Source organism: Macaca nemestrina, chromosome 5 (genome assembly GCF_043159975.1).
Source record: "Macaca nemestrina isolate mMacNem1 chromosome 5, mMacNem.hap1, whole genome shotgun sequence".
Taxonomy (NCBI): Eukaryota; Metazoa; Chordata; class Mammalia; order Primates; family Cercopithecidae; genus Macaca; species Macaca nemestrina.
Genome location: NC_092129.1, coordinates 135939983 through 135966040, shown reverse-complemented (window position 1 = coordinate 135966040; position 26058 = coordinate 135939983). Strand labels below are relative to the sequence as shown.

Below are 26058 nucleotides of genomic sequence, written 5' to 3'. Positions count from 1 at the left end.
CTGGAGTGCAGTGGTGCAATCTTGGATCACCGCAACCTCCGATTCCCTGGTTCAAGCGATTCTCCTGCCTCAGCCTCTTGAGTAGCTGGGATTACAGGCATAGGCATGCACCACCATGCCCAGCTAATTTTTGTATTTTTAGTAGAGATGGGGTTTCACCATCTTGGCCAGAATGGTCTTGATCTCCTGACCTCGTGATCCACCTGCCTCAGCCTCCCAAAGTGCTAGGATTACAGATGTGAGCCACTGCACCCAGCCCCAAGCCTCTATTGCTAACATTAGCTTTTAGCTTAGAACGATCTCCACAATATATCGCTGACCCTCTAGTTCAACTGTCTCATTTATGCCCTCACTGTCTCTTGATCAGACTGTTGCTCTCTCTCCTAACTGTTCTACCCACTTTGGATCTTGACCCCTTCAAACACATCCTTTACACAGCTCCTGGAGGGATTTAAAGCACAAATCACACCAGACAATTCTTAAAATCCTTCAGTGGCTTCCTATCAGCAAGTGTTCTTTCCTTGAAGGGGGAATGTATTGTAATCTTTTTGGAAGGCAGTTTGTATGAGGAATTTAAACCTCCACATGCTTTCCTAAGCAAATACACGGCTACTTGCAAAAATGTGGCCTATCCTTCCAGTGCTCTGGCGTTGAAACATACTGAGGTTCACAGGTGCACAAGTTAAATCCCAAGTTTCTGGGCACTGCAAACCCTCCACTGGAGGCCCATTGCCTCATACTCTTCTTCTGCTTCTTCCCGTTAAGTTATCCCCCTTCCTTGTGCTACAGTACCCCTGAGTGACACACTGGGCTGATTTGATGCCTCTGCACCTTTGTAAATGCTACTGCCTATGCTTAAATCCCTTTGGCAAACTCCTATTCAAACTTCAACACCTTGGTCAGATATCCTGTCTTCTCTGAAGCCTTCTCTGATTCCCTAGACAGAATTAATCATTCCAACCTAGTATTATATAGATTCTATGTGCCTGTGTGTTTACACACATGTAATCATTCTTCCTATCACATATTAAAATGATGTGTCTACATTCTACACTAGGCTATTTCTCCAGAGTCATATCCATGTCTTTGCATCCTCTGATGTTAACACAGTGTCTGGCACATAGACAGTGCTCAACAAATACTTGTGAAAATGAGCTTAGTTAACTTGAATGGCCACTGGTCTTTCTTGTTTTCCTTTAAACCCTTTATCATATGTAGTATTTTACTTACCTGCTCCTACAACTCCTTTTATCTTTCTGGTGCAATCCTTCCACACACCTGCAGCTTCATCTGTTCTCCTTTCCAAATCCCAATCAAATCCATATTTAATTCCAAGATGTTGAATCCATATATCAGTATATTCAGATTCTCACTTTTCTTGACATACTCAGCTTGCCCACCCATTCCTTCCATTGGATGGTGAGAGTTGATTACTCTCTGCTAGCCAGCTATCAAGAGCTATGTTAGGTAAGGCATCTGTATTAATACCATGGAACACTGCCCAGAAAGGTTTTGAGTCATGGGAAGAAACCAATTTACAGCCTCCACACTGGTGACTCATGTGTGAAACACCTGCCCATCATGAAGCCTTTCAATACATAAGGCTCGGCTACTCAAAGTTGATCCATGGACCAGCATCATTGGCACCACATGGAGCTTGGAATCGCAGGCTCCTGGACTTCACCACAGTTCTACTGAATTAGAAAAGGAGTGCCCATTAAAGTTTAAGGGACACTGGGCTGAAGTTCCAGACCACCTGGCCTGACACACTGCTCAGCAATCCATGGTCAAATGGTAGGAGGTAGTTTCAAGAAAGACAAGGGGAGAGGGGGTTGAGATGAACAAACCCTGGGAATTGGAGGGACATGGTTCTATTTCAGATTTCAGGTGTACCTCTTACAAGCTATAATCCTCTGGCCTAGGCAATTTGCTCCCCTTTCTGATCCACATTCGTAAAATGACATAAAAGCACTTGACCAGCCCACAGGACAGTTGTAAAGATGAGGTGAGAATGTAGGTCAAGTTCTTAGTACAAAACATGACACATAATGAGCAGACAACTAATGCTGTTTACTCCTTCCCCAGAGTTCATTTACTCTTGCTAGCTAAATCTGTGCTGAGTCCTTAGGGAAGTTTTAGCAGGTCTAACCTCCCCCGAGGTAGATTCAAACCCCAGAAACTTTTTTTTTTTTTAAACTTTACCTGTAAGGTGAACTTTCAGGGTCTATTTAGAATTACAAAAGGCTCTTCTTCTTCCATTAAAAGAGTATCTATTGAGCCATGCTTCTGGTGTAACAGGGAGATGTGAAGTCCCAAGGAGGAGGACCTTAGGGCAGGGACACCTGCCTTTTCTTCTGTGGTGAGCAGCCTGGCGCTACTGCGCCCCCACCCCTAGGCAGACATGGTGTGCCTGTGCAGGGCTTGGGGCAGGGAGACCTCTGACTCACACAACTCGCTAAGGAGCCCCAGAGTCACAGCTGCTGTTGGAGACACTAACCTTTAGAATTGGAGGCTCAGTTCTGGAGGCATGGGAGGGTTTCACCCAACACAAGCCTCCATTTGTGAGCTCTCAATTCCAAAGGACCAGGGAACCTTTTCCAATAAGTTAGGAGTGCCCTGGTTGTCCAACACCTGTTCTCCCTGAGAAGGTTCCTCACTCAGCATTCAGGAGCATTCATGTCAAGGTGAGGCTATAAGTCTACCTGTTTCAGGACACCTGACCCCTGAGAAGGCCTCAGGAATCGTCAGGCTGACCCAGGTTTTGGTATAGGTCTATGGGGTCCTGTGCACCAGTGCCAGGGTGCTGGGGGTGGCAGTGGAACAGGCTCCATAGCCTGCAGCTGACCTGGTTATGGGCCTGGATTTCCCATTCTCTAACCATCTGTCAGGAGTCATCATTAAGGAATTGGAAGGAGGAAACTCATCAGATCAAATGACCACTCACACGGTTTTGTGGTTTAGAATTTATAAATGTCTCTTCTTAGTTTTCTTCAACTTTATTTTAATAGGAGGATTGGAACCTATGGTATGCTATTAATTTTATTACATATTTTTGGTGGTGTTCATTTGTCAAATATTCCTGATGTTCAGTCTTGGGTTTGGAGATGAACTGTAAACATGCTAGGAAAATTACCCTCTTATATGGCTTTAGGTCCTCCATTAGCAAAGAGGATATCTCTAGCCCATTCTTAGAAACCTTTTTACCTGCATAGCCATATTTTCTGTGTATTCATTTAGTAAGAAATTATAAAGAATCACCTATTATTTTAATTTTATTTAATAAACTATTTCTAATACTTTAAACCAATATGTATGCATTCATTTTGTTTGTTTGTTTTGGGACAGAGTCTCACTCTGTAGCCCAGGCTGGAGTGCAGTGGTGAAATCTTGGCTCACTGCAACCTCCTCCTCCTGGGTTCAAGCAATTCTCCTGCTTCACCCTCCCAAATAACTAGGACTACAGGTGTGCACCACCACACCCAGCTAATTTTATGTTTTTGTTTTGTTTTGTTTTTTAATATAGATGGTGTTTCGCCATGTTGGCCAGGCTGGTTTTGAACTCCTGACCTCAAGTGATCCATCCACCTTGGCCTCCCAAAGTGCTGGTTTTACAGGCGTGAGCCACCATGCCTGGCCTGCATTCATCTGGGCACTGCATGGGGCTCAATGCTGGGACTATAAAGATAAATAAAGCAATGTCCCTGTCCTCAAGTTTCTGTCAGTCCAGTGACAGCTTTCCAATGATTTTTAAAGATAAAGGGAATTAAAATTTGTTTAAATTTTTATCCTGTACCAATAAAAAGTGAATGATATAAATGTTTCCTGGATGATTATTTTCCCACCATATAAGATATTACCTGTTCTCAATCCACAGAAAAGGTAATAGGAAAAATGAACTTAATGTCATCTAGGATGCAGGACCCTTGAATTTGGCTATAAATTTATTATCTTAGTCACTAGTGTATCCTTGATGACTTAACTTCCTGATGTGTTGTAGGATGAATGGACCTGCGGATGTCATTCTATTTCCTATGCAAATGTAGATATAAGATATAGGACCTCTCCTAATGCATTCATTTTCCTGGTTATGTAGTAGGGCAGAATTTAAGGTACTGAGTTATGAAAGCTCTTTTGCAAATTCTATAGTAAGGAGTCACCCATCAAGCTTGAACAACTAGATCCAGAGTGACCCACAACTACCCAGGTGCACAGCTCTGTAGATATAGTCACTATGACACCATTCAGAAGCCACCTACACTGCTTTCCATAGGAGACTGGGAAGAGAAGTTTATGCATCACAACCCTCTGGGATGAGCAGGAATTTGCAAAGCTCCAGAAACAATCTCTTTGCAATTAAGGTCCCTCTTAATGACATTAAATGTAGCTGTCTAAAGATGGCTGTCCTGTTTTGGCCCCTCCTCCTCCTAGGTTTGTCTAAGCTTTCCTCCGCTTTCTTTCCCCTCTTATCACAAGGTAAGAAAGAATCAGTGATCACATCCATTCTCATCTGGAACTCCCTAGCACCTCCCTTGTCCCTACTTCTCTCTATTATTAGGTAGGAAAGATTGTTTCCTTTTGGATCCCAAGACCTGAAACTGTTATCTCACATGACTTTCCACTATTAACCAGGACTAGGCCTGTTGAACAAGACACCTGCTTCTTCTCCGCCTCATGGAAGCACGTTTTGAGACTGCCTTGGAGTGGACTCCAGAGCCATTGCATTACTATGCTTGTGTGGGCATATGTTAGGGCAGTTGGAGAGAAAAGGGGTGGCATTAAGGAGGTTCTCCTTGGTGATTGCAAGCTGAGCTTCCAGTGTATCTTAAAATATCCCATCCTGGTTCTGTCCTGCAGTCCTGACACTGAAGAACACAGGCGCTTCTTCAATTTCCATTGAAATAAGGAAAAAGTGAGAACCTCTCCCCGACTCCAGCAGAATGCAGGATCTCCATAAGCATTTAAATAGGACTTTTTTAGATGTGCAGATGTGCAACTTCTTGGGGCCCACTTGAAGTATGGCAACAGATCAGTTGCTCAAGACCTTGAACAAATATACCTCTTACCTGATGATTTCATATGGGCAACAGGATTTAGGTATTGCCAGTCAAAAGGATGAACCACAGCAAGGCAGCCGCAGAGGCAGAAAAGCACACACAATTTGGGTGGCACCATCTTGGGAGCTGAGCAGCAGTTTCAGCTTAGTCTTCTTTAAAGCAGATGATTAAAAGAAAAAAAAACATGCAATGAAGAGGCCTTAAATAGGCTGACAAATCAAGAGAGGCTGAGGTACTAGTAACACTTGGAAAAAATAAAACATGTATTTTCTGGGCTGGGTTTTAGATTGGCACTAGAATAGTAAAATCCTTGGTAATGTAGGATTACCATTACCTACATTACCAAGGATTACATTGGATTGTAGAGCACAGAAATAATACTTTCAGACAGTTAGATTAAGTTTTTGGTCACTAGTTTTCTAACTTTATAACAGTATAGTCAGCAATAAAAATAGCCAACAAAATATAACAAAGATAACAACCATCTATCATCTTCGTAATAACATCCATAGGTATGTCTAGCACATAGTAAACAGTTGATAAATTTTGGCTATTGCCATCATTTAATTATACAGTGATTATATTTCTGCTGCGGTGGTTGTTTTGGGTGTTAATATGATGTTATATTCTTGGTAATTTCTATAATCCTACTATGATACAAGTTTCCAAAAAGCAGATGTCAGGTCTTATTTGTTGTCCCAGTGCCTAATAGAGGGCCTGGCAAGAAGTAGTATTGCATAGATGCTTGTTGAATCAGCAAATGAAACAACAGAATATGAGATGCGTGGTAATAATAAATTATATTACAATTAGGCTGTATGCTAACATCTTATTAGCAAAAACTATCTTGCATTTGTGCACCCATTTTCCCCTCTAAAATTTGGCCCTTCAACTTTTGTGGGGGATAGAAAAGGTCCAAGCCACCACCATCTCTCATCTAAAATTTGCCATCACCTCTAACAGGTCTCCTTGCTTTTGCCCTTGACCCTATAATCTATCCCCAACACAGCAGCCAGAGTGATTGTGTCACCCTTCTGCACAAAACCCCCAAATGGTGTCATATGTTACAGGGCAGAAGCCATTCACCCAAAATAGCATATAAGGCTCTATATAGCCTTTACTGAACACACTCCCAATCCTTCCACTATCCCCTCTTGGACACTTGCTGCAATCACACTTGCTTCCTTGCCATTCACCAAACATGCCAAGTACTCCACACCCACCCCCCATCCCCACCTTGAGGGCTTTGAATATCTTCCCTTTTGTGGGAATCCTCTTTGCTCTGACACCCAAATGACTGATCCTCTCACTTCCGGGTTTTTGTTCCAGCGATACTTTCTCAGTGACACTTTCCTGGATCAATCGATTTAAAATTGCAATCTAACCTCCTTCTTCACACCAATACATTCCCTATTTCCCTCCCTACTTTATTTTTCTCCAATATTTATCACCAACAAACACGCTTTGTATGTTATTTGTTAGCTGTGTATCACCTTCCACTAAAAACTTAGTTCCGTGAGTGGCAGGATTTTTTATGATTTTTTCCCCCTGCTGTATTCCCAAGACCTAGAATAGTACCTGGTATACAGAGGCACTCAATAAATGCCTGCTAAGTGAATAAATCTAGCACATCTGGTTAGTAATACAAACTGCGCCAAGTTTAATGATCCGGTGTCCCACGGACACTAATGAAGCACTCGTTAGTATAGCTATTTTGTGGGCAGATATAATATAGATGTGTGGCACAGACAATGAGTGCCCCTGAACATCTATGTGCGTCCCTACATTTCTTAACTGCCCCTGTGGTTGGGCTGGGCCCGTAGGACTCATTCCTGAGAAACAGAAATTTGAACAGAAGTGGGTCTGAAACAGAGTCACTGTATCTCCTTCATGCCTTACTCTCCCTGACACAGCAAACTTAGAAATCACGTGCTGACATAGTGCAGTCTTGAAGTGAAAGGAGCCTGGATGCCTAGTCACTAAACACAGAAGAGCCCCTGCCAATTCAAATGATCTTTCACAAATAGGAAATAAACCTTTGCTGTGTGAAGGCACTGAAATTTCCAGGTGAAGCTGTTACTGCCTCACTGTAGCACAGCATGGCCTATCCTGAATGTCAGATCTGCAGTCATTCAATCAAAGGGTATTTCTTAAGCAAATACTATATGCCCTCTGCTATGGCAACAATTGTGGTAAGTACCAGAGAATGTGACACAATCCCTACTCTCAGAGAGTTTACAATTGTGTTTCAGAGACAAAACTAGCATATATTAATAATATAATACAGGAAGAAAGCAAATTACAGGGGCATTTTATAATTCTTAAATGATATGGTGCAAGTTCCGAGAGAGCAACAGAAATTTAGACAGAAAGATTTCAAAGAGATGGGGCTTTCGTGCAAGGGCAGCTCCTATTGTACAGGCTAGAAACACCCATACAGGCCACTGGGAAATGTGTTGCTGAAGCTCTAAACATTTTTTTTTTTGACAGAGTCTCACTCTGTCACCAGGCTGGAGTTCAGTGGTGTGATCTCGGCTCACTGCAACTTCCACCTCCTGGGTTCAAGCAATTCTCCTGCCTCAGCCTCCAGAGTAGCTGGGACTACAGGCGCCCACCACTATGCCCGGCTAATTTTTGTATTTTTAGTAGAGACGGGGTTTCACCATGTTGGCCAGGATGGGCTCGATCTCCTGACCACATGATCTGCTCTCCTCGGCCTCCCAAAGTGCTGTGATTACAGGCGTGAGCCGCCACGCCCGGTCAAAACTTCTTAAACTACTTGCAGAGGGACTGTATTTCCTTATTCAACATCTTTCTTTTGATCAGAAAAAAAAGTATATATAGTGTAACTCTATAAGATTATTTATAATTTTGGTTGATTTTATTTTATCTTATTTCAGTATTATATTTAATTTTATTATAAAGTTAATAGATGATTTCAAAACTCCAAACATAACAGGAAAAGGTAAATTGAGTTGTCTCTTCACAAATAATGACTTGCTAACAGATTTTTTTCCAGACGCATTTCTAGGCTTGAATACATGCACACTGCAGGGGTCAAGGGGGCCACGGGTGGCATTGCCCTTGGACCTCTGAAGGTTCACTGAAAACTCAACTTGTAAAAGGCAGATTATTTATCTAATATGTATTCACAAGGAGCCTTCAGAATGAAAACCCAAAGATACAGGGGAAACTGTCTATTTTTATGCATAGGTTCAACAAAGTATGAACAGCTGTGTGGAAATATGACTGGACAATAAGGGTAAGCTCTAATGCTAATAGACTCACAGGGGAAACCCAGCAAGGCCTGTCTGTTCAGATTATCCTTGGTCTCTCTGCAGCATTCCATCCTCCAGGGTAAGAGGACCCTTCCTGGAATGAGGGTCTCATAACCTACAATCAGGTTAGAGTCCTGCCTTGGGCAGGTGAAAGGAAGGCAGGAAAAGGTCAGAGAGAAAGATTCTGCTTTCTGAGATCTGCTCCTGAGGCCTAAAACACTCCAATATTATAACAAAAGACTCTAGCAAGGGCTGCGGGAGTTATGAGCCAGGAACCATATTAACATGTAATAATCACAGAGAGACTTCTGAATATGAACACACAGGAATAATTCACAAAAAGTCTTTTCACTTTTAAAGTTCTCTTTACACAGGTAAGTGCCTTTTTCTCAACCACGGGATATCAGTTAGCTAGAAATGTTTTTATATTTAAGAACCAGGACCCTGAAAAGCCTAATGATAACTTTAGACATTCTTTTAGAACTAGAGAATCCAAAGGGACTACACTAAAACCCTTGGTACAGCAGCCTTCATCATCACATTGCATGAAAATCTATTACCATAACCACAATCACTGGTCAATACAAAAATACAAAATTTTTTTCCTTTTTTTTTTTTTGGAGATGGAGTCTCACTCTGTCAGCTAGGCTGGAATGCAATAGCACCACCTCAGCTCACTGCAACTTCCGCCTTCCAGGTTCAAGGGATTCTCCTGCCTCAGCCTTCTGAGTAGTTGGGATTACGGGCACCTGCCACCATGCCTGGCTAATTTTTGTATTTTTAGTAGAGACGGGGTTTCTCTATGTTGGCCAGGCGGCTCATGAACTCCTGACCTCAGGTGATCCACTCACCTCTACCTCTCAAAGTGCTGGGATTACAGGCGTGAGCCACCGCATCCGGTCAAAATTTTCTTTGAGAAACATGTAACTGGTCAAACAGATCAATAACTAGTAGGCCAGAAATCTAGGAACACAGGACTTACGTTTTAAGACTGCAAAGTTTACCAAAGCAAGTCAGCAATGCCAGTGGACTTGTAAGTGGAAACACTGATTTCAGGAAGGCAATTTGGCAAGACTTAAATTGTCCACACCCTTAACTGACCTTTTAATTAAATCCCTGAGATTAGCACAAAAATATCTTATACACAGGAAAATAAAACTCTGAAACCTTGATGACCTGCAATGTTTATTCCAACTCTGTAAGAGCTAACACATACACATATATATACTTACAATGAAAACCCTACAAATATCAGACGATATAATCAATGGGATTTTTATTCAGTTATTGACATGATAGTCACAAAATTAACTATTTACAATGCAATTTTAATTGAAAAAATATATATAAAATTACCATTTAAAACTTCATAGTAAAAAATATATAAAAAGGGGTTATGAACTTATGGGTGTTTTCCCCATTTTTTAGTATAAAATGTTTACTAATAAATAATTTTTAAAGGACATTTAAAAAGCATTTTTATGATCATGAAGAGTGTTTATGTTTAATATCAAGTAAAACGCCATGTAGAGAATTAAGAAAATTATCCATGATCCCAGATACATGAAAAAGAAGAAGAGGGAGGAGGAGGAGGAGGAAGAGAAAGAAGAAGAAGAGGAGGGGGATGAGGAGGAAGAAAAACAAATACAAAAAATAACAAATGTTTGCCAAGTTTATCTTCTTTGGAGAGTCTTGTATAGTTAGAAACTAAAGGTAATTTTTTCAAGCTTTTCCTACTTTTCTCTTGTCCAACATTCTAAATCAATGGGAATGTTCACTTTAAAAATCAATAATTTTCTTCAAATAGTAAGGCCTGAAAATAATTATCTTCAATTTGGCACCTTGACCACTAGATAAAATATCATCCTGGCAATCAAGAAGACTTTCAATGAGCACTCAGATAATACATTCCATTTAAATGGATTCCACCTTTCTGCTCTCTCCCGTAGACTTCATTTCTCCCACTGAAACCACAGTTCCCTACCTGTTCTTCAGATCTCAGTTGCAGTCTCCATACACAACCATAACTGCCACAAATCCTTATTTCCCCTATTTGTCACTGTTAAATTCTCATCAGGCATCATTTCCCTTTTCAAAACAGAAGACAAACCAAAACAACAGGTAAAATGTCCAATCTCAAGTCTGGAATCTCCGTGAAGAGCTGACAAATAAACCATCCAAGTAAAACCCAGTCCTGGCAAGAGATTAGGGCAGGCAGGCCTTAACTCTTGTGTTATTGGTAAAGAGTCAGAAAAGAAAATGCTCATTTGTTAAGTATCAGTACTCTCCAAATTCTTCCTGATTGACCTTTGGAATGGGGGCATGTGACAGGCTGAACAATGCACTCCCACCCAAATGTCCATATTCTAAACCCCAGAACATGCGAATATGTTACATTCCATAGCAAAAAAGAATTAAGATGCAGATGGAATTAATGTTAATCAGTTGACCTTAAAATAGGGAGATTATCATGGATTATCTGGCCCAATGTAATCACAAGAGTCCTTAAAAGTATAAGAGGATGGCAGAAGAAGAGGTCCAAATGATGTGATGTGAGAACTTAACCTACCATGGCAGGCTTTGAAAATGAAGGAAGCCAGCATGAGCTATGACATGTGGATGGCCTCTAGAATCTTGGAAAGGTAAGGAGACCTCTAGAGCCTCAAGAAAGCAACACAGCCTTGCTGACCTCTGAAGTTTCACTCAACCTTTTATTTTAGCCTATTAAGGCCATGTCAGACTTCTGACTTTCAGAACCATGAGATAATAAATTGTGTTGCTTTAAGTGATTAATTTGCGGAAAATTTTTATAGCAGCAATAGAAAACAAATATGGAGCATATAAAGTAACCGAATGAGACAAAGAGCAAATAATAACCCAATTCAGTTTCAACTAAAGTCAAAGAAAGTGGCTTAAATACCTCAAAACGGACCCATTATTAGACCAAATGATTGCTGAAGAAGATAAAATCTTCTTTGGATATTTTACAATAGGATGAAGGCTGGAGAATGCAGCTAGAACATTACAACAGTGTCTCTCATCTAAAGCGGTTTTGCCCCCCAAGAAGACACTTATTAATGTCTGGAGATATTTTTGGTTGCCACAACCAGGAGGGGGCTGCTACTGGCATCTAGTGAGTAGCAGTTAGGGATGCCGTTAAGCATCCTGCAGTGCACAGGACAGCCCTACAACATAGAGGAATCTCAAAATTTCAATAATGCTGAGGTTGAGAAACCCTGATCTAAGAAAATGCTGGGGCAACTCTATTCTTGTTTAATAAGGAAGAAATATTTCATTCTAGGGAGGCAGATGCATGAGAAATAAAAGGAAGAACATTTTGATAATTAAGTAATTTGTGATGTCTACCTCACAGTGTGGAGTTCCCTGTCATGAGAACTCAGACACTGCTAAATAACTCCCTGCCAGGGATGCTGAAAAAGGGATGAGTGTGGTTGAACTCTCAGGTCCCATCTTTATCTAAGATATATGATTCTCTTTAAAAGTATCTGCAAAAAATTTCCTACTCAATACTTGCTAATTTGAAACCAAGAAAGAGAAAAGATAGTATCTACTCTATTATTTTCTCTCCACCATATTGGCTAATGGAATCAAAACTTAACCTGGACGTTATCTCAAATGTGTAGCACTCAAGTGACTTCTGCAGAAGTGTCAAAAGCCTCTTATTTTGGGGACAGTAGCCACAACTCTTGCATAATCATTTCACAACCTACAAAAAGAAGTAGGGTCAAAAGAGCAAAATAAGAAACAGTTCCCTATTGTGGAAGTAGTTTAATAACACAGCCATTTATAAGTACAAGTACTGTACTGAAAACCTGCAAGTAACCATATACTTAGTTGATTCTACTCACAATTTTGGAAATGGGAACTAATCTGCATCCCATGTGCAAATGTCCAAATGTTTGGTGTTCTATATGGCTTAATGGTCATAAAAGGTAAAAGGTGTCTAAGATCACTGTGCAGCTTGCTGTTATACTGAAAGTTCCTGATCTTACTCTCAGACTCAGTCCCCCAACCTGCCTGCCTAGATAGGCCAACCTGGCACTATGACCTCAGCTATTATATTCTCTATAGTCTTACAACGAGTTTAAAGCTTCAGAAGAATGATTTTTCTAGAGTAACTGTGGCTTCTCCTTAAAGGATCAGAGCTCCTTGCATCATGAAAAATGAAAGTCACAATCAACCCCTGCCCTTAAAAAGTGAAACACAGTGAAAGAATAATAAACATATATATATACACAAATACATACACCCCATGTATGCAATATTACTCACAATAGTAAGAGTAACTGGATCTCTTGAGTGTTGTATGCATAAATGGCTACATGATGGTCAGGTTAAGGCCATGGGTATACTTCTTGAGAAAACTTACCTGTGTCAGAATAATAAAGTGGTTTAGAAATCTAGCTCCAGTTTCTGGCTGCCAAGGTTTGAATCTTGAATCTGCTACTTACTAGTTTGGTAGCCGCAGTTAAGTTCTTACCTACTTTCTGCTTTTCTCTCCTCATCTGTCAAAGGGGAACCCTGATAGTGAGGTTGCTATGGGGATGTGAGCCCTTGGAGGAATGCTATTATTATTATCTGAAGTCTACCAATTGCTCCTCAGCCCCAGGAGTCTGTTGTGCAGGTGCAAGCCACAGTGACTGCAGTGTGGAGGAGCCTGAGGCACACCGGAAACAGGATGTACAAGCAACAGGCACAGATCCTCTCCTGCTAAAGGAACTCAGTGTCCATGTTCTCCAGGAAGATGCAGTATTAAACTGACATATATGCCCCAATACAGAGGAAAATACTAAAAGAAGCTGGAAAAATGATAATGAAGGCCATAGAGGGAAGGCAGTTCTGAGAAGAGCTGTTAGCTCCCTAAAACATCCAAATGCATCAGTGCCCATCCCATAGGCAAGATTAGAAATGAAGTGCTTTCCCTCAAACTTTACCCACCCACTTATCTGACGTCATATGTACACACCAAAATGAATAAAATGTGGTAGAAAAATAAGATCGTGTTTGTATGGCAGTTATTAATAATGATGACTTACTCTGTGACAGGTACCCTTCTAAGCATTTCATATAAATGAAGTCATTTAGTCCTCAGAGTTCTTCAACATACAGATGAGAAAATGAAGACAAAGAGGTTGAATAACATGCCCAAGTTCACAAGGATAGGAAGTAGCTAAACCAGGATCTGAACCTAGACTTTGACTATAAAGTAGGGATTCTTAAGCTCAGCAATATTGACACTTAGGGCTGATAAGTCTCGGTTGTGGGGCTGTCCTGTGCATTGCAGGGTGTTTAGCAGCATCCCTGGCCTCTACCCACTAGATACCAATAGCACATCCCAGTTGTGGCAACTAAATATTACGTCTCCAGACATTGCCAAATGTCCCCTGGAGTGGGGGCAGAAATCATCCTCAGCTGAAAACAATTGCTCTCAAGCTGTACATCGAACAGTTCTCCTGTAAACTGTCAGGAACAATCTAACTGGAAAATAAGCCCTGAAAGTAAATTTAAAAACGCAATAGATTGGCCAAGAAAAATCTAAAGACATCTTCAGGTGCATGACAAAAGTATAACATCATAGAGAAAGGGAGGCCACCCTCCCACTGCATTCTGCACCAGTTAGACCACATCTTATTGAATTGGTGGGGCTTTAAGGATTTTAAGAAATAAAGGTTCAGGCCAAGGGACAATAACCCAAAAATAACCAGAATGATGAGGGAACAAGGCAGCAAGTCACATGAGGAGCTATTGAAGGAATGAGGAATATTTACTTTTAATGGGGAAAACCAAGATGGCATGTGACAGCCACAGTCCTGTGCAAGGGTCCTAAACATGTTCTATGTGGGCCCAGACTGTACAGTTCCATCAACAGGAGCTTTTCAACAATTAGCATTATCTTCTTTATCAGAGGAGCAGTTAAAGTACAGGTCTGGGGACTACCAGCAGGGGTACTGGAATATAGATTCCTGCATTAGATGAGGGTGAAAGTGTAACAGACAGGCCGCACTTGATTGCCCTAAACCTGAAGTTAAAAATCAAAAGTCTACAAGGGCCAGACAGGTAATTTAAATGAATCAAACAGGTCCATGCAATAGCATAAGGACTGGCGTGGACTGTGGCAAGCTGGATCATCCAAAGAAGGCAACTACCACTCTATTCCAGTTAATTGCTTCCATGTAGGAATGGCAGCTCCATGTCACTAGATGATCTGATTGTTTCCAAGAAAAGCTGGAAAATTACATTTGTATGTAATTTCCACTGATTTTTAAAGGAGCAACTAATTCAACATTTCAAAACATGAGTGAAACAAATAGATTTCTGGCTTCAAGGAGAGATGTAACTTCTCCCTTTAAGATACCCAAACACCCCCACTCCCGAGTCCTAAGAGAAATATGGTGGTAGATATGGCAAGAGATAAATCATACAGCTCCCAGAATTACTATCACATTTTGTCTGCAATTCGAATCACCAGACTAGCCACTTAGAGCTGAAATTCAGACACACTGACCAATAAATAATTAAGGGGATCTGGCAAGTTAACATGACCTAGGGACTATTAAGTCATGAGCTGACATTTCCACTGCCCACAATATAAACGAGGAAGGGCTTGGTTTCCTTTAAGCAGGCATATCTCCTTCTAGTGACTTGCACATCAAAGTGAGTCAGGAAAGAGAAACAGAGTTGCCTCATTGTGGCAGTTGGTTGTCCTGTCTCTGTGAAAAACATCGCTATCCTAGTTGATAAACAACTTTAAAACTTCCTGACTCTCTAAAACTTAGTTATCAACGAGAGAAAATTCAAGAGCTTCTTCTGAGGAATGCTTCACTAAGGGAAACAACCCTACTCAACTCTGGTCCAAGCCTTCTCCAGAAATTCTGCTGCCATACAGATATTTTCAGTTATCTACAAATCTTTGCACTCACAGATATCTGCATGGCCATAGCCAGGACAAAGGCAAATCGGTCCAAAATATTTTTTTCCCATTCCCAGCTTTAATTATTCCATTTTTGAATTTTCATCTGAGCATATTCAACTTTTGAAATTAAGCCAGCTATTATTTTAGCAATAATTTCCCTACATTCTGTGATGACTTGTTTTTATTGATAACTCTCAGTTAAGAGTTTCCAATTCTCTGAACAGAGAAAAATACTTTTATGTATAATAAATTAGGTTTATTGAAAAGAATATAATAAGACATCGAAATTTATTAAAACAAATTTTAAAATAAAGCACAGGGAATTCAAAGTAATACAATATTAGCAAATAATAATGGTAATAATGTGTTACACTACACTTCAGGGCATATTCATTTGTTTATTAGCTTTTACAAGTGGACCAGGTATAGCAATGTCATTCCCATTTTGTAGATGGGAAATTTGAGACAGAGAAACATTAACTTCCCACTGTAAGTATAAAAAATAGCCTATGCCCATCTACTGCTACCACCCTCCATCAGTAAACTCGCCGCTGTCCTCCTGTCCCCTCTCCTTCCCCTATAATCCACTCTCCACACAGCACCCAGAGTCATCTCTTTATAATGTAAATCAATTATGTCACACCCCTGCTTCAAACTCTCTTTTGGCTTCTCTTTGTACTTAGAGTAAAATCCAAATGTTTCCCTTGGCCTATGAGGCTCTTCCTGATCTGGCTCCGGCCCCTAAAGCTCACTCCTCCAACTCTCCTTCTCCCTCACCTAACTCCAGCCACAATGGCCTTTCAACAGTGCCTCCAACACATCACACCTGTTCCCAGGACCAGCACGTTTAGTGCTTGTGGTTCCCTCTACAGGAATGTCTGCCCATCTTCCTGAGGTTTCATCTCAAGGCCTTCTTGCAGAGAAGTCTCTCCTCACAATCCAATCCAAGAAACTGGGCACCTCCCATATGTCTAACACACACATACTCGCACACACACACACACACACACCCCACTATTCTGCAGCACTCTGCTTGCTTTTCTTCTCACTATATAAATTCATGTTGTTCATCCCTCAATTCTAGAATGTGAGCACCATGAGAGCACAGAGCATATGTATCTTACTAACTGCTCTGTACTCAGCACATGGCACTTAGGATCTGATCAAAAAATATTTTTTTTGAAATGAATGAATGAATACAATTTCTACTAGGAATCAACTAGCCCACTTAATTCAATGAGCATCTACTCTTACAATAGACTGTTTACTTCTCCTCAACTGCCAAGTTTCTTTAACAACAAAAACCCTACATATTTGTATGTATTAGCGTGTTTCTATAAGTGTTATGAGTCACGCCCATAAAATTGAGCAAAATGACACTGAGGGCACATAATGTGTCTAACAGGTGACTAGCGTCGTAAAGAAAGGCAGTAAGAACCCAGAATCATATTCTGGAACAATATGATTTTAGAATTAAATGTTCCCCTTCAATTTCTCTTCACTCAGTGCTTTCTCTTCAATGCTTTTATTTTATGGAAATTTCTCAACGTCTTGAGACATCAGTCAGGCTTATTATCATGGATCTTGAAAAAAAAAATTAGGCTTAAGAGGAATCAGAGTGTAAATAATCTAATAACCGCCTTCCTTTCCAGAAAAGAGCCATCTTCTTGGGTATCAGGAAAAGGAAGATAAAGGGGACTCCTAAACTGACCTTCCCAGGTGCTCCCACTCTAGCTGCTCAGGTACCTAGTTAGTACTTTTCTTAATGTTCTGTGCTGACAGAGCTTCAAAGAGGGTGGAAAATCGTATTCATGTGTAAAGGTGAGGGTGAGGGAATGTGTTTAGGCCCATGTATGTTCCTGGCGACGAAAGTGCAAAGGGCACAGAGATGCAATGCAGAGGAAATGAGGACCCAGCTGTGCCAGGCTCTGTTTGAGGGAAAAGTCCTGCAGTGCTAAGCAGGCCCTTCCACACCTCAGAAGGGATTTCTCAACTGTAAAATGAGTGGCCAAACCAGATTCACAACACTCCTAACGCTGCGACTCCTTCAGTCTCGCTGGCTGTACAGGTAGTGACAGACTATGGTGCCAGCCTGGGGTATGAAGGGCGCAGTTCAATGAAGAAAGATATTGAGACATCACCACATGGCCAGCAGCAGCTTCTGCTGCACAAATATCTGGGGAGGGGAAAGCCCTTTCAGTGCCCAAGTGCAAGGAGCTGAAGCAGGCCTGCTGGAAAATGCCAAGGTGGTGGGCTGTCTCAGGGCTTTCTGCAGGGCCAGCAGAATTCCTCTGTGAGGGAATCCGCCTGGGTGATGGAAGCTCACCAGTGCCTCGTGACCAGAAGGCCATCTGCTTCTTCTTGATCAGGCCAGTGCTTAATGCTCAGATCTCTGAATTCAATGTAAGCTCAAGGTTTGGTGCTGAGCCTCTTGGGATTGCCAACACCTCAGGGGTTACATTTTCCAGCTGCTACCCATATACCAGTCTCCCAGCTCAGCATTCTCATTTGGATCAAAGGAAATTGTGCAAGCCTGATTTGTTAACACATCCCTCCCAAATCTGAATCCGTGTGCCTTTTAAAGGTGGCAAGCTGCCATTTACGAGCCATAGGCACCTCTCCTCCTCCCTCATCACCCCTGCAGCAATCCCAAGAACCACAGGCATGAATAAAAGCCCGAACTTTTCGTTTTCGGTGACAGAAATTTCTCTTACAAGCTCCAAGAGATGAGGAGGAAGACAGTGTTCCCTGTTTTCTGATTTTGCTTAATGTTTTGAAAATGAGCCTCTCCCTTGACTTGGTGAAACAGCTGTGATCTTACCTGGCCAGCAGAAGGATGCTCCAGGCAGAACAAAGCGTGCTTTGTTTTGTTCCTACAGCAGTCACTCATAACCGGGCTCCAAAAGACGCAATACTCCTCAAAAGGAGAATGAGAGAGAGAGCGGGGGGCAGGGGGGGCGGCGGGGAGAGAGAGAGAGGAGGCAGAGTGAGAGGTGTGTAGTGGGGTGTGTGTGTGTGTGTGTGTGTGTGTGAGAGAGAGAGAGAGAGAGAGAGAGAGAGACTGTCCCTGTATGAGAGCTACAGATAAGAAAACTCCGGAGCGCGCGTGGTGGCTCAAGCCTGTAATCCCAACACTTTGAGAGGCAGAGGCGGGCGAATCACGAGGTCAGGAGATCGAGACCATCCTGGCTAACACGGCTAAACCCCGTCTCCACTAAAAATACAAAAAAATTAGCCGAGCGTGATAGGGCGCGCCAGTAGTCCCAGCTACTCCGGAGGCTGAGGCAGTAGAATCGCTTGAACCCGGGAGACAGAGATTGCAGTGAGCCGAGATCGCGCCTCTGCACTCCAGCCTGGTGACAAAGTGAGACTCCACCAAAAAAAGAAAAGAAAAGAAAACTCCGTGTGTTCCCTGTTCCCCTGACCTGATTCTCCCCACTCGCTCTGAGCTCTTAGAGTTGCTTCCTTTCCTTTTGGGAAAAGGTTTGGAAGAACTGGTGTCGAATCCGGGCACCCTCCCCCGCTCCCCGCGGGGATCCTAGCGCCGTTTCCGAGGGCTGCAGGGACTGTGAGCCCAGGACCGGCCAGCAGAGCGGGTGCGGCTCAGCTAGCCCACCCCAGCCGGTCGCCGCTCCGGGATCCTGGCCTCCAGCGCGGCTACTGTGCCCTTCCTCCCACTCCCGCCTCGCCCCCGGGACCCCTCCTCACCCAGGCGCGGCGCGGAGCCGCTCGCGGGAACCGGGGTCCCTGGGCGCGTTCCACCGCGCACCAACACGACCCAAGCGCTCCAAACCCGACTGCTTCTCGCCGCCAGCACTGCGAGCCTCTGACCGGCAGCGGTCCCCGTGGCTGCGGGCCGAGCAGCTCTGGCAGGCGGCGGGCGGGTGGGCTGCGCGCCGGCCGTGTCCCGAGTCCGCTCCGCGCGGCCTTTTGTCCCCGACCCTCTCCTCCCCGGGCGATGCTGGAGGAGGTACCGGGGAGGAGCGTGTGTGGCCCCGGCCTCCCACTAGCAGCTGCGGCTCCCGACGCGAGCATGCTCCAGCGCACCCAGCACCCTCCCCAGGTCCAGGGCCCGCACCTGGACCCGCAGTTAACAGCCCGCTGCGGGCAGAGTGCAGCAATGCCTGGGTGGTGCCGTGCTCGCCAACTCCGGGCCGCAGAACTGATGCGAATCAGATTTACTCCCTGCTGAATTCGCCCCACAATCAGGCTGGTTTTGCTTTTTTCCCCATGTTCTCTGAATACACTGAATTACTCCGAGCATCTATAATTGGCAATGCCCTGCGCATTTTCCGCACTCCGGTGCATTGTACACTGAACACCAATTCGGAAGCTGTGTGGACCGTGCTCCAGATTGGAAGGCCTGCCACTGTGCTGGTGTGATTTCTCCCTGGAAATGACAATGAAGGGCAATCAGAAATAGCACTTATGGTCTGAGGACAAATGGAGCTAGAAGGAGCCGTTTTATAGCTCAGTTTAACAGTTATTTGGGGTTTAACTGAAACGCCTTCCTTCATTTTCCAATGCTTTCTCTTCAATCCACTTTCTAATAAATTAAAAAACACACTCATTTAAAACTTCAGTTAGAAACTTAGGTAAAGTAGTTGGAAATTTATGTGGGGTGTTATTAAAATTTTATATTTTTAAATAGTGTTTTGGTTTTTGGTGAGTTGTCAGAACTGGAGATGAAATTTGGTTTATTTTGATTTTGAGTACTCTGCAGTAAGACGGCCTGAATTTTAGCTTGTTTCTCCCACTTACCAGTGGCGTGACCTTGGGGAAGTTCATCATCTCTGCTTCTCAGTCCCCTCATCCGTAAAATCAAGAAAATAAAAATCAGTCAGTCAGAGGCAGTTTGTGAGCATAAAATGCGAATACATGTGAAATGCTTTGGACAGAGCTTGGCCTATGGGAAACATTCATTCAATATGTGTTATCTAGCGTTGATGCTTAATGAAGCAGTGACTCATTTAAACCTAACAATAGATTTTTTTTTTTTTTAATTTAAATGAAACTCTATCCACCTAATGACATTGTCTTGTACTTCCTGGACTAACCCCCTGTAAAACAAATGGCCCACAAACATCAATCTAAAAGGATACATTATGCCCTACCAAAGAGATCTCTAATATCTTCCTTTGACCTTAAGACAAAGATGAAGACAAAGTTGAAGACCTAACCCCACACTAAAAAGGTGGTAAGCTTTGAGAACAGCTCCTAAAAACAAGTATACAACATTTTATTCATTTCTCTCATTGCCAGCAAATGTCATCTCCCATTGTCATTAGGTCATATTCTATGAGCAGCCCCACATCGGTTGGCATTTGACAGTTTAGTGCCCTGAGAAGATGCCCGGTGAAGAGTGCCCAGATTTAGCAAATAAAAAGGCAGAACACTGGGTGAAATTTGAATTTCAGATAGACAATAAATAGTATTTTAGTATAAATATGCCCCATGCAATATTTGGTACATATACTAAAAAGTTATTTGTTGTTTATCTGAAATTCAGATAACTGGGCTTCCTGTATTATATCTGGCAACCCAGTAAGTAAAATTAATAAAGAATATTCCTCACATTCCAAGAGGATAAGTCAACACAGACATACAGATTATAAAGTGAGTCTGATATAGGTTGTTTTAGTTTTTTGTAAGTTGGTTCTTTGTTATTATATTTCCTACATTTAATTCCTCCTCTCATTTCCCATCAACATAACAGTACCTATTTCCTCTTTAATATGAGTGAAACCGATGACTCGGCTCTTCCCTTCAATCAAGATATTAAATTGTAATAATGTGCTCAATTTTTTTTTTTTTTTTTTTTTCTGGAGACATGGTCTCACTCTGTCACCCAGGCTGAAGTGCAGTGGCGTGATCACAGCTCACTGCCACCTTTACCTCCCAGGCTCAAGCAATCCTCCTACCTCAGCTTCCCAAGTAACTAGGATCACAGACACATATCACCACACCTGGCTAAAATTTTATTTTTATTTTTTGTAGAGACAGTGTCTCACTATGTTGCCCAGGCTGGTCTTGAACTCCTAGGCTCAAGCGATCTTCCGGCCTCAGCCTCTCAAAGTGCCGGGATTACAGGTGTGAGCCACTGTGCCTTGCCATGCGCTCAGTGTTTTTGTTTAATTTGAATAGTGTTTATTGAGGTGAGGGCCCAGCTGTATGTCAGTTACCATTTCAAGGATGAATAAGACAGTCCTTCCCTGGAGGATAAGGAAATAACAACATAAAGTGCTACCCTATTAGGCAAATGGAGTACTGTGGGAATTCAGCAAGGTGAGTTATTTAATTATCCTGAGAAAGATGTGGGAGCCAAGGACACCTCACTGTGTGGGACCCAAAGAAAAGTGGCTCCAACTCAGATAAGCAGGAGAGGTCCCAGAATGGCAGCAGTGTTGAGGCTAGGAAGAAACCCATCCTGACTGCAGTAGGAAGACTGGAGGGAAAAATAGGGTTCAATACAATCGAAAGCATGACTAGGAACTTGGAAGCCCTTAAGGTTGTTAGAGGGTGACAGAATGCAAAGAAAAAAAAAATTATGGTTAAATTATTTCCATCTAAAATATAAAGTTAAAATTATAACTAGGATCTTCAAGGGAGAAAATGTCCAGGAAAGGCCTGATGCAAGTGTGATGTACCTAAAATGGATTGATTTTGAGCTACTAGTGTTGTCTCAAACAGGAGATCCCATTTAAATCTGAAATCTGAATGTTGTCCAAATGACCCAGAGCAGGAAGCATAATCAAGCCCTCCACAAGATTACAGGCAACAATATTCACATAGTCACAGAAATGCTGCCTATTGGTTTTCTGCTTTTAGATTCACCTTATAAACAAGTCAAAGAAGAACTATAACTATAAAAGAAAATGTAAGTATGACTAATTTTTTTACTGCACAGGGTAAACATCAATAGGTAGAAAGGGGTAGGAGCAGGAGCAGGGTGTAGAGAAGGGTGGGGTACTAAGGTTCTCATTTTGGGAACTGACAGTCAGAAGATACTCTCTGTGGTTAACAGGACAAAATGGTCTGGGTGTACAGAGGATAGAGCAGTGCAGGGCTGAGTATAGAGAGGTATCTCTGTTAGGAGGTTAGGGAGGAGGTAAGACCAGTGTGTATTTGAGTTAAATCTTCATTTCTGTTAGGAAAAGTTAGGTAGATAGGGCCTAAGATGATATACCCAGAAATAATAAGATAACATGTTATTTTGGAAACGTGGAGATCACCACCAGAAATCTAAAAGCAGAAACCATTAAGAGTTTGGAGAATGGCAATGAGATTGAGATTGAGGTTGATGCTGGGGTTGGGGTGGGCTGAGGTGGGGACTCTTGCTTTTCTTTTTTAGTACTTCAGTGCTACTTATTTGAACTATGCTCATGATTGTACAGAATACATATTTAAAACTTTTCAAGATTAGAACTTTGTGAAAAGACTTCACCATGGCAGTAGCTTTCAAGCATGAGTAGGAGTTCTTCTGGAAGAAGAGTTCTTCTGGAAGTTCTTCCAGAAGAACTCCTACTCATTCTACAGAATATGGAACTTCATGAGCAAAGGCTCAGGGGCCTAAAAGTGAAAAATACATCTTGGGAATGTCAAGTTCTCCATCATGTCAAGAGCATTAGGGATATGGATAGGACAAACCAGAAGATAAGAATGAAAGGAGGGCTGGGGTTACTAAAAAAGTCCTCTGGGTAATGTAATAGAATTTGGACAGCGAGCACTTTGAGGACAGAAACCACATCATTGTTATTCTCGCATCCAGTACAAAGTCTAGCATATGGCAGTAGTAGTACATCACAACATGCATCAATTATGTCATAAGAAAATGACATAATTGATGGTAATTTGAAAACATGTTTTCCAGTTAAGATGTAATATTGATATTGCTAGAAATCTAAACAAAACAGAAAAAAATACGAAGTGCAGGTTGCCCTATAACCCCAACTTCATTTGGTAATTATTTAACAATTTGGTACATACCTTCTAGATGCTTTTTTAGATGTGAGTGTGATTATTAAGAGAGCAGAGTCAGACAAAGCCTGGAATCCAGCTCTACCTGTACTCCTTCTAAGGTCTTGGGCAAGTCATGTAGCTTTCTAACCCCTCAGTTTCCTAATCTGTAAAATGGAAATAATAACAGCAATTACATCACTGGGTTGCAGTGAGGATGATAAGGAATTATGCATGTAGAGTGCTTGGAACAATGTTTGACAAGCAGAGTGAGCACTTGATAGATGTTAGCTATTAGTATGTATATAGATATATATGCATATAGAGATACGTAAATTGTTAGAAATAAAGCTCGGAGTCTTAAAGAAAAATGAGCAAATAAAGGATTTTTCAGCAAAGCAAATTTACTTCTGTGCAGAAGGATGCTTCTTGTAGGGCTGGTTGCCACGAGAGCACACAGAACAAAGGAGAGTAGAAGCTTTTATTCCTGAGGCGACTCCTGCCCCTGTGTCCTTTCCCCATTGGTTGGGGTCAGATGGCACAATCTAAACTGGACTCGATTGGCTAAATATTTAAACTTTCTTAGATAAGGTGGGCTTATGATGGGAGAGAGGGGAGAGGAGAAAGGGGTCATCTACAGAGGACTAGAGTGCCAGTCCATTCCCAAATAAGGAAAGAAATGTGAGCTGGGGCTGTGGCATGCCTGGGCATGTAGTAAAATCAGAAAGAAGAAAGAGGGGTGGTAATTTGGAATTAGAGAATAAGAAGCTGAGCAGGCTGTTTGAAGAGAAATCTTGCCATATCTCACATAAATATACATATGAGAAAGACAATTCATACATATATGAATATGTATGTGAATAACTAGGAAGACCTGGAAGATACTGGTGGTTTGTGTGGGTTGGAAGAACCTACCACAAGACAGAGTGACAGAAGTGGGAAGGTAGCATATCATGGTCTGAGAATAGAATTTGAGATCCAAGAGTTCAATGATAGTAACTATGCCTCTAAGTTTTTGAAGTAGAAAAAACTAATCTTTTATTTGATATTTTAGCCAATTCAAAAACTAATTATCCAATGCCAGACTAAGCCTTCATTCCTCATTGGCAATGCCTTGATATCTTTTGTGGATGTGGTTCACTTAGGGACTTGAGAACTGTGAATGTCACAATGGGTTTTTTTGTATGCATTCAGTAACTGGATTCTACCACCCGGACTGCCAAATTGGTCTTCAGGGCATTTTTCCTTACCCCAGTCATTGATAACACCCTTACTCACCTTAATCAAGATGTAGCAGGCATTGTGCTAAATCCGAACTCCCAGGTTTCTCTCAGTTGACACTGTGATTCAGTCACCCACATCCTTTATCTAGTTGTGCAGTTCCTACTGTTTTCGTGCTAATCAAGGCCCTCAAAAGGTCTAACCCTGACAATTACAAAATGTTTCTTTTGTTTACACAAATTATACATGCTCATTATTTTAAAAAGTTCTTATTACTAATTAAATGTATATCCACTTAGGCTTTTTCCACATAAACAAATACATATACTGAAATTATTGGCTATTTTGATAAGACTCTATTTTCATTCAGCCATGTAATACTAGCATTTTACTAAGCCAACAGATCCACATCTACAGCATCGGTTTGAAAGGCTAAATATTTATTTTCTTGTTAGTGAAAATTTGGGTTATTCATAATTTTTAATTTTTGAAAAAGTACTTCAGTGACTATCATTGCAGTTAAATTTTTATGCATGTTTTTAATTATTTGTTTGTGAGAAATACCTAGAAATGAATTTTCTGAGTCACAGTTTATGCATATTTTTGTCTTCTAACTCGTTCTTCCACCTCGGTGGGTATCCTTTACCCCAGAATACATTTTACATTGTTATGGCAAAATTACATCTCCAAAAATAAAGGATGGACTTTAATTCAGTCTACTTCCCAATTCAGTAACTGCCAACATTTCCCACTGGACACAGGTACAGATAAAATCTAGACATCCTGACATGGCATTTGTGTCCTCCCAGGATCTGGCCTCAAGCTCTTTTTCATTTAGGCCTCCCATATTCAGTTCACTTTATGCTCAACGATTCTGGATGTCATGTCGTGGCATCCCTTTGGCTTGTTGAATTCCTACTTTATTGGTCCAGGTCCTGGCAGGAAGCACACAGCATGCTCACACTGGATTATTGGATGAATGTTTAACAAAGTGAATGTGGACAAAGGTGAAAGGAGAGTTTAGGAAACCCAACAAGGCATAGTGCAGTGACTCTGGGCAAACAACACTGAAGAGCCCTTATCATGCATGGACCTGCAGGAGCAAGAGGAGAAAACAGTAGCTGTGACCTAGCAAGAACAACTCTATAGAGAAGGCCACCAGGTAGGAGCTGTGACCGTCACAGCAAATCCTTGGCATTCAGGCAGGAGGGAGGCCAAGGGACTAAATATTCCAAACCCATTCTCCATCCACCCTCCAATCTCATGATGGAAATTGCCCAGGCCCGACTGGAAGCCAGTGGCGCCAGAGCCCACGGATGCCAGGTGGGAACAATGAAGAGTGGATCTGATGAGACAAATGGAAGATGTCCAGCATACCCGCTTATTCCTATATACCAGTCTTCAAGTGCTTTAGTGCCCCTGTTACAGCATTTAACATAGCCTCAATTACATTTTGTTGTGCAATATCTTACCTCCTCAACTAGATTAATAACTTCTTAAAGACAGAAGTGATCTTTTTCACATGTGTGATCAGGTACTCAGGAAATAATTTGTTGTGAATTTATCCCCCAAAGAAACTCCTTCAAGGAACTTGATTTGGGGACAATAGGTATAC

The 26058-nt window shown here is 41.9% G+C and overlaps 1 protein-coding gene across 4 annotated transcripts in view; it reads right to left on the bottom strand.

Annotated features, from left to right (window-relative positions):
- The window catches only part of LOC105490920 (phospholipase A2 group VII), a 32370-nt gene extending 13244 nt beyond the window's left edge, over positions 1-19126 (bottom strand). The window contains exons 1-2 of one of the 4 annotated variants that reach the window (XM_011756910.3): positions 18975-19126; positions 5064-5203 (exon numbers count right to left, since the gene is read on the bottom strand). In XM_011756910.3, the coding sequence (XP_011755212.2) occupies positions 5064-5172 (109 nt within the window). In that variant the 5' untranslated portion in view covers positions 5173-5203; positions 18975-19126. Of the gene's footprint in view, positions 1-5063; positions 5207-18087; positions 18280-18974 lie in introns of those variants that run through there. The other 3 variants (XM_011756907.3, XM_011756908.2, XM_011756909.2) reach the window with 3 other exon arrangements.
- Positions 19127-26058: the final 6932 nt, after the last annotated feature.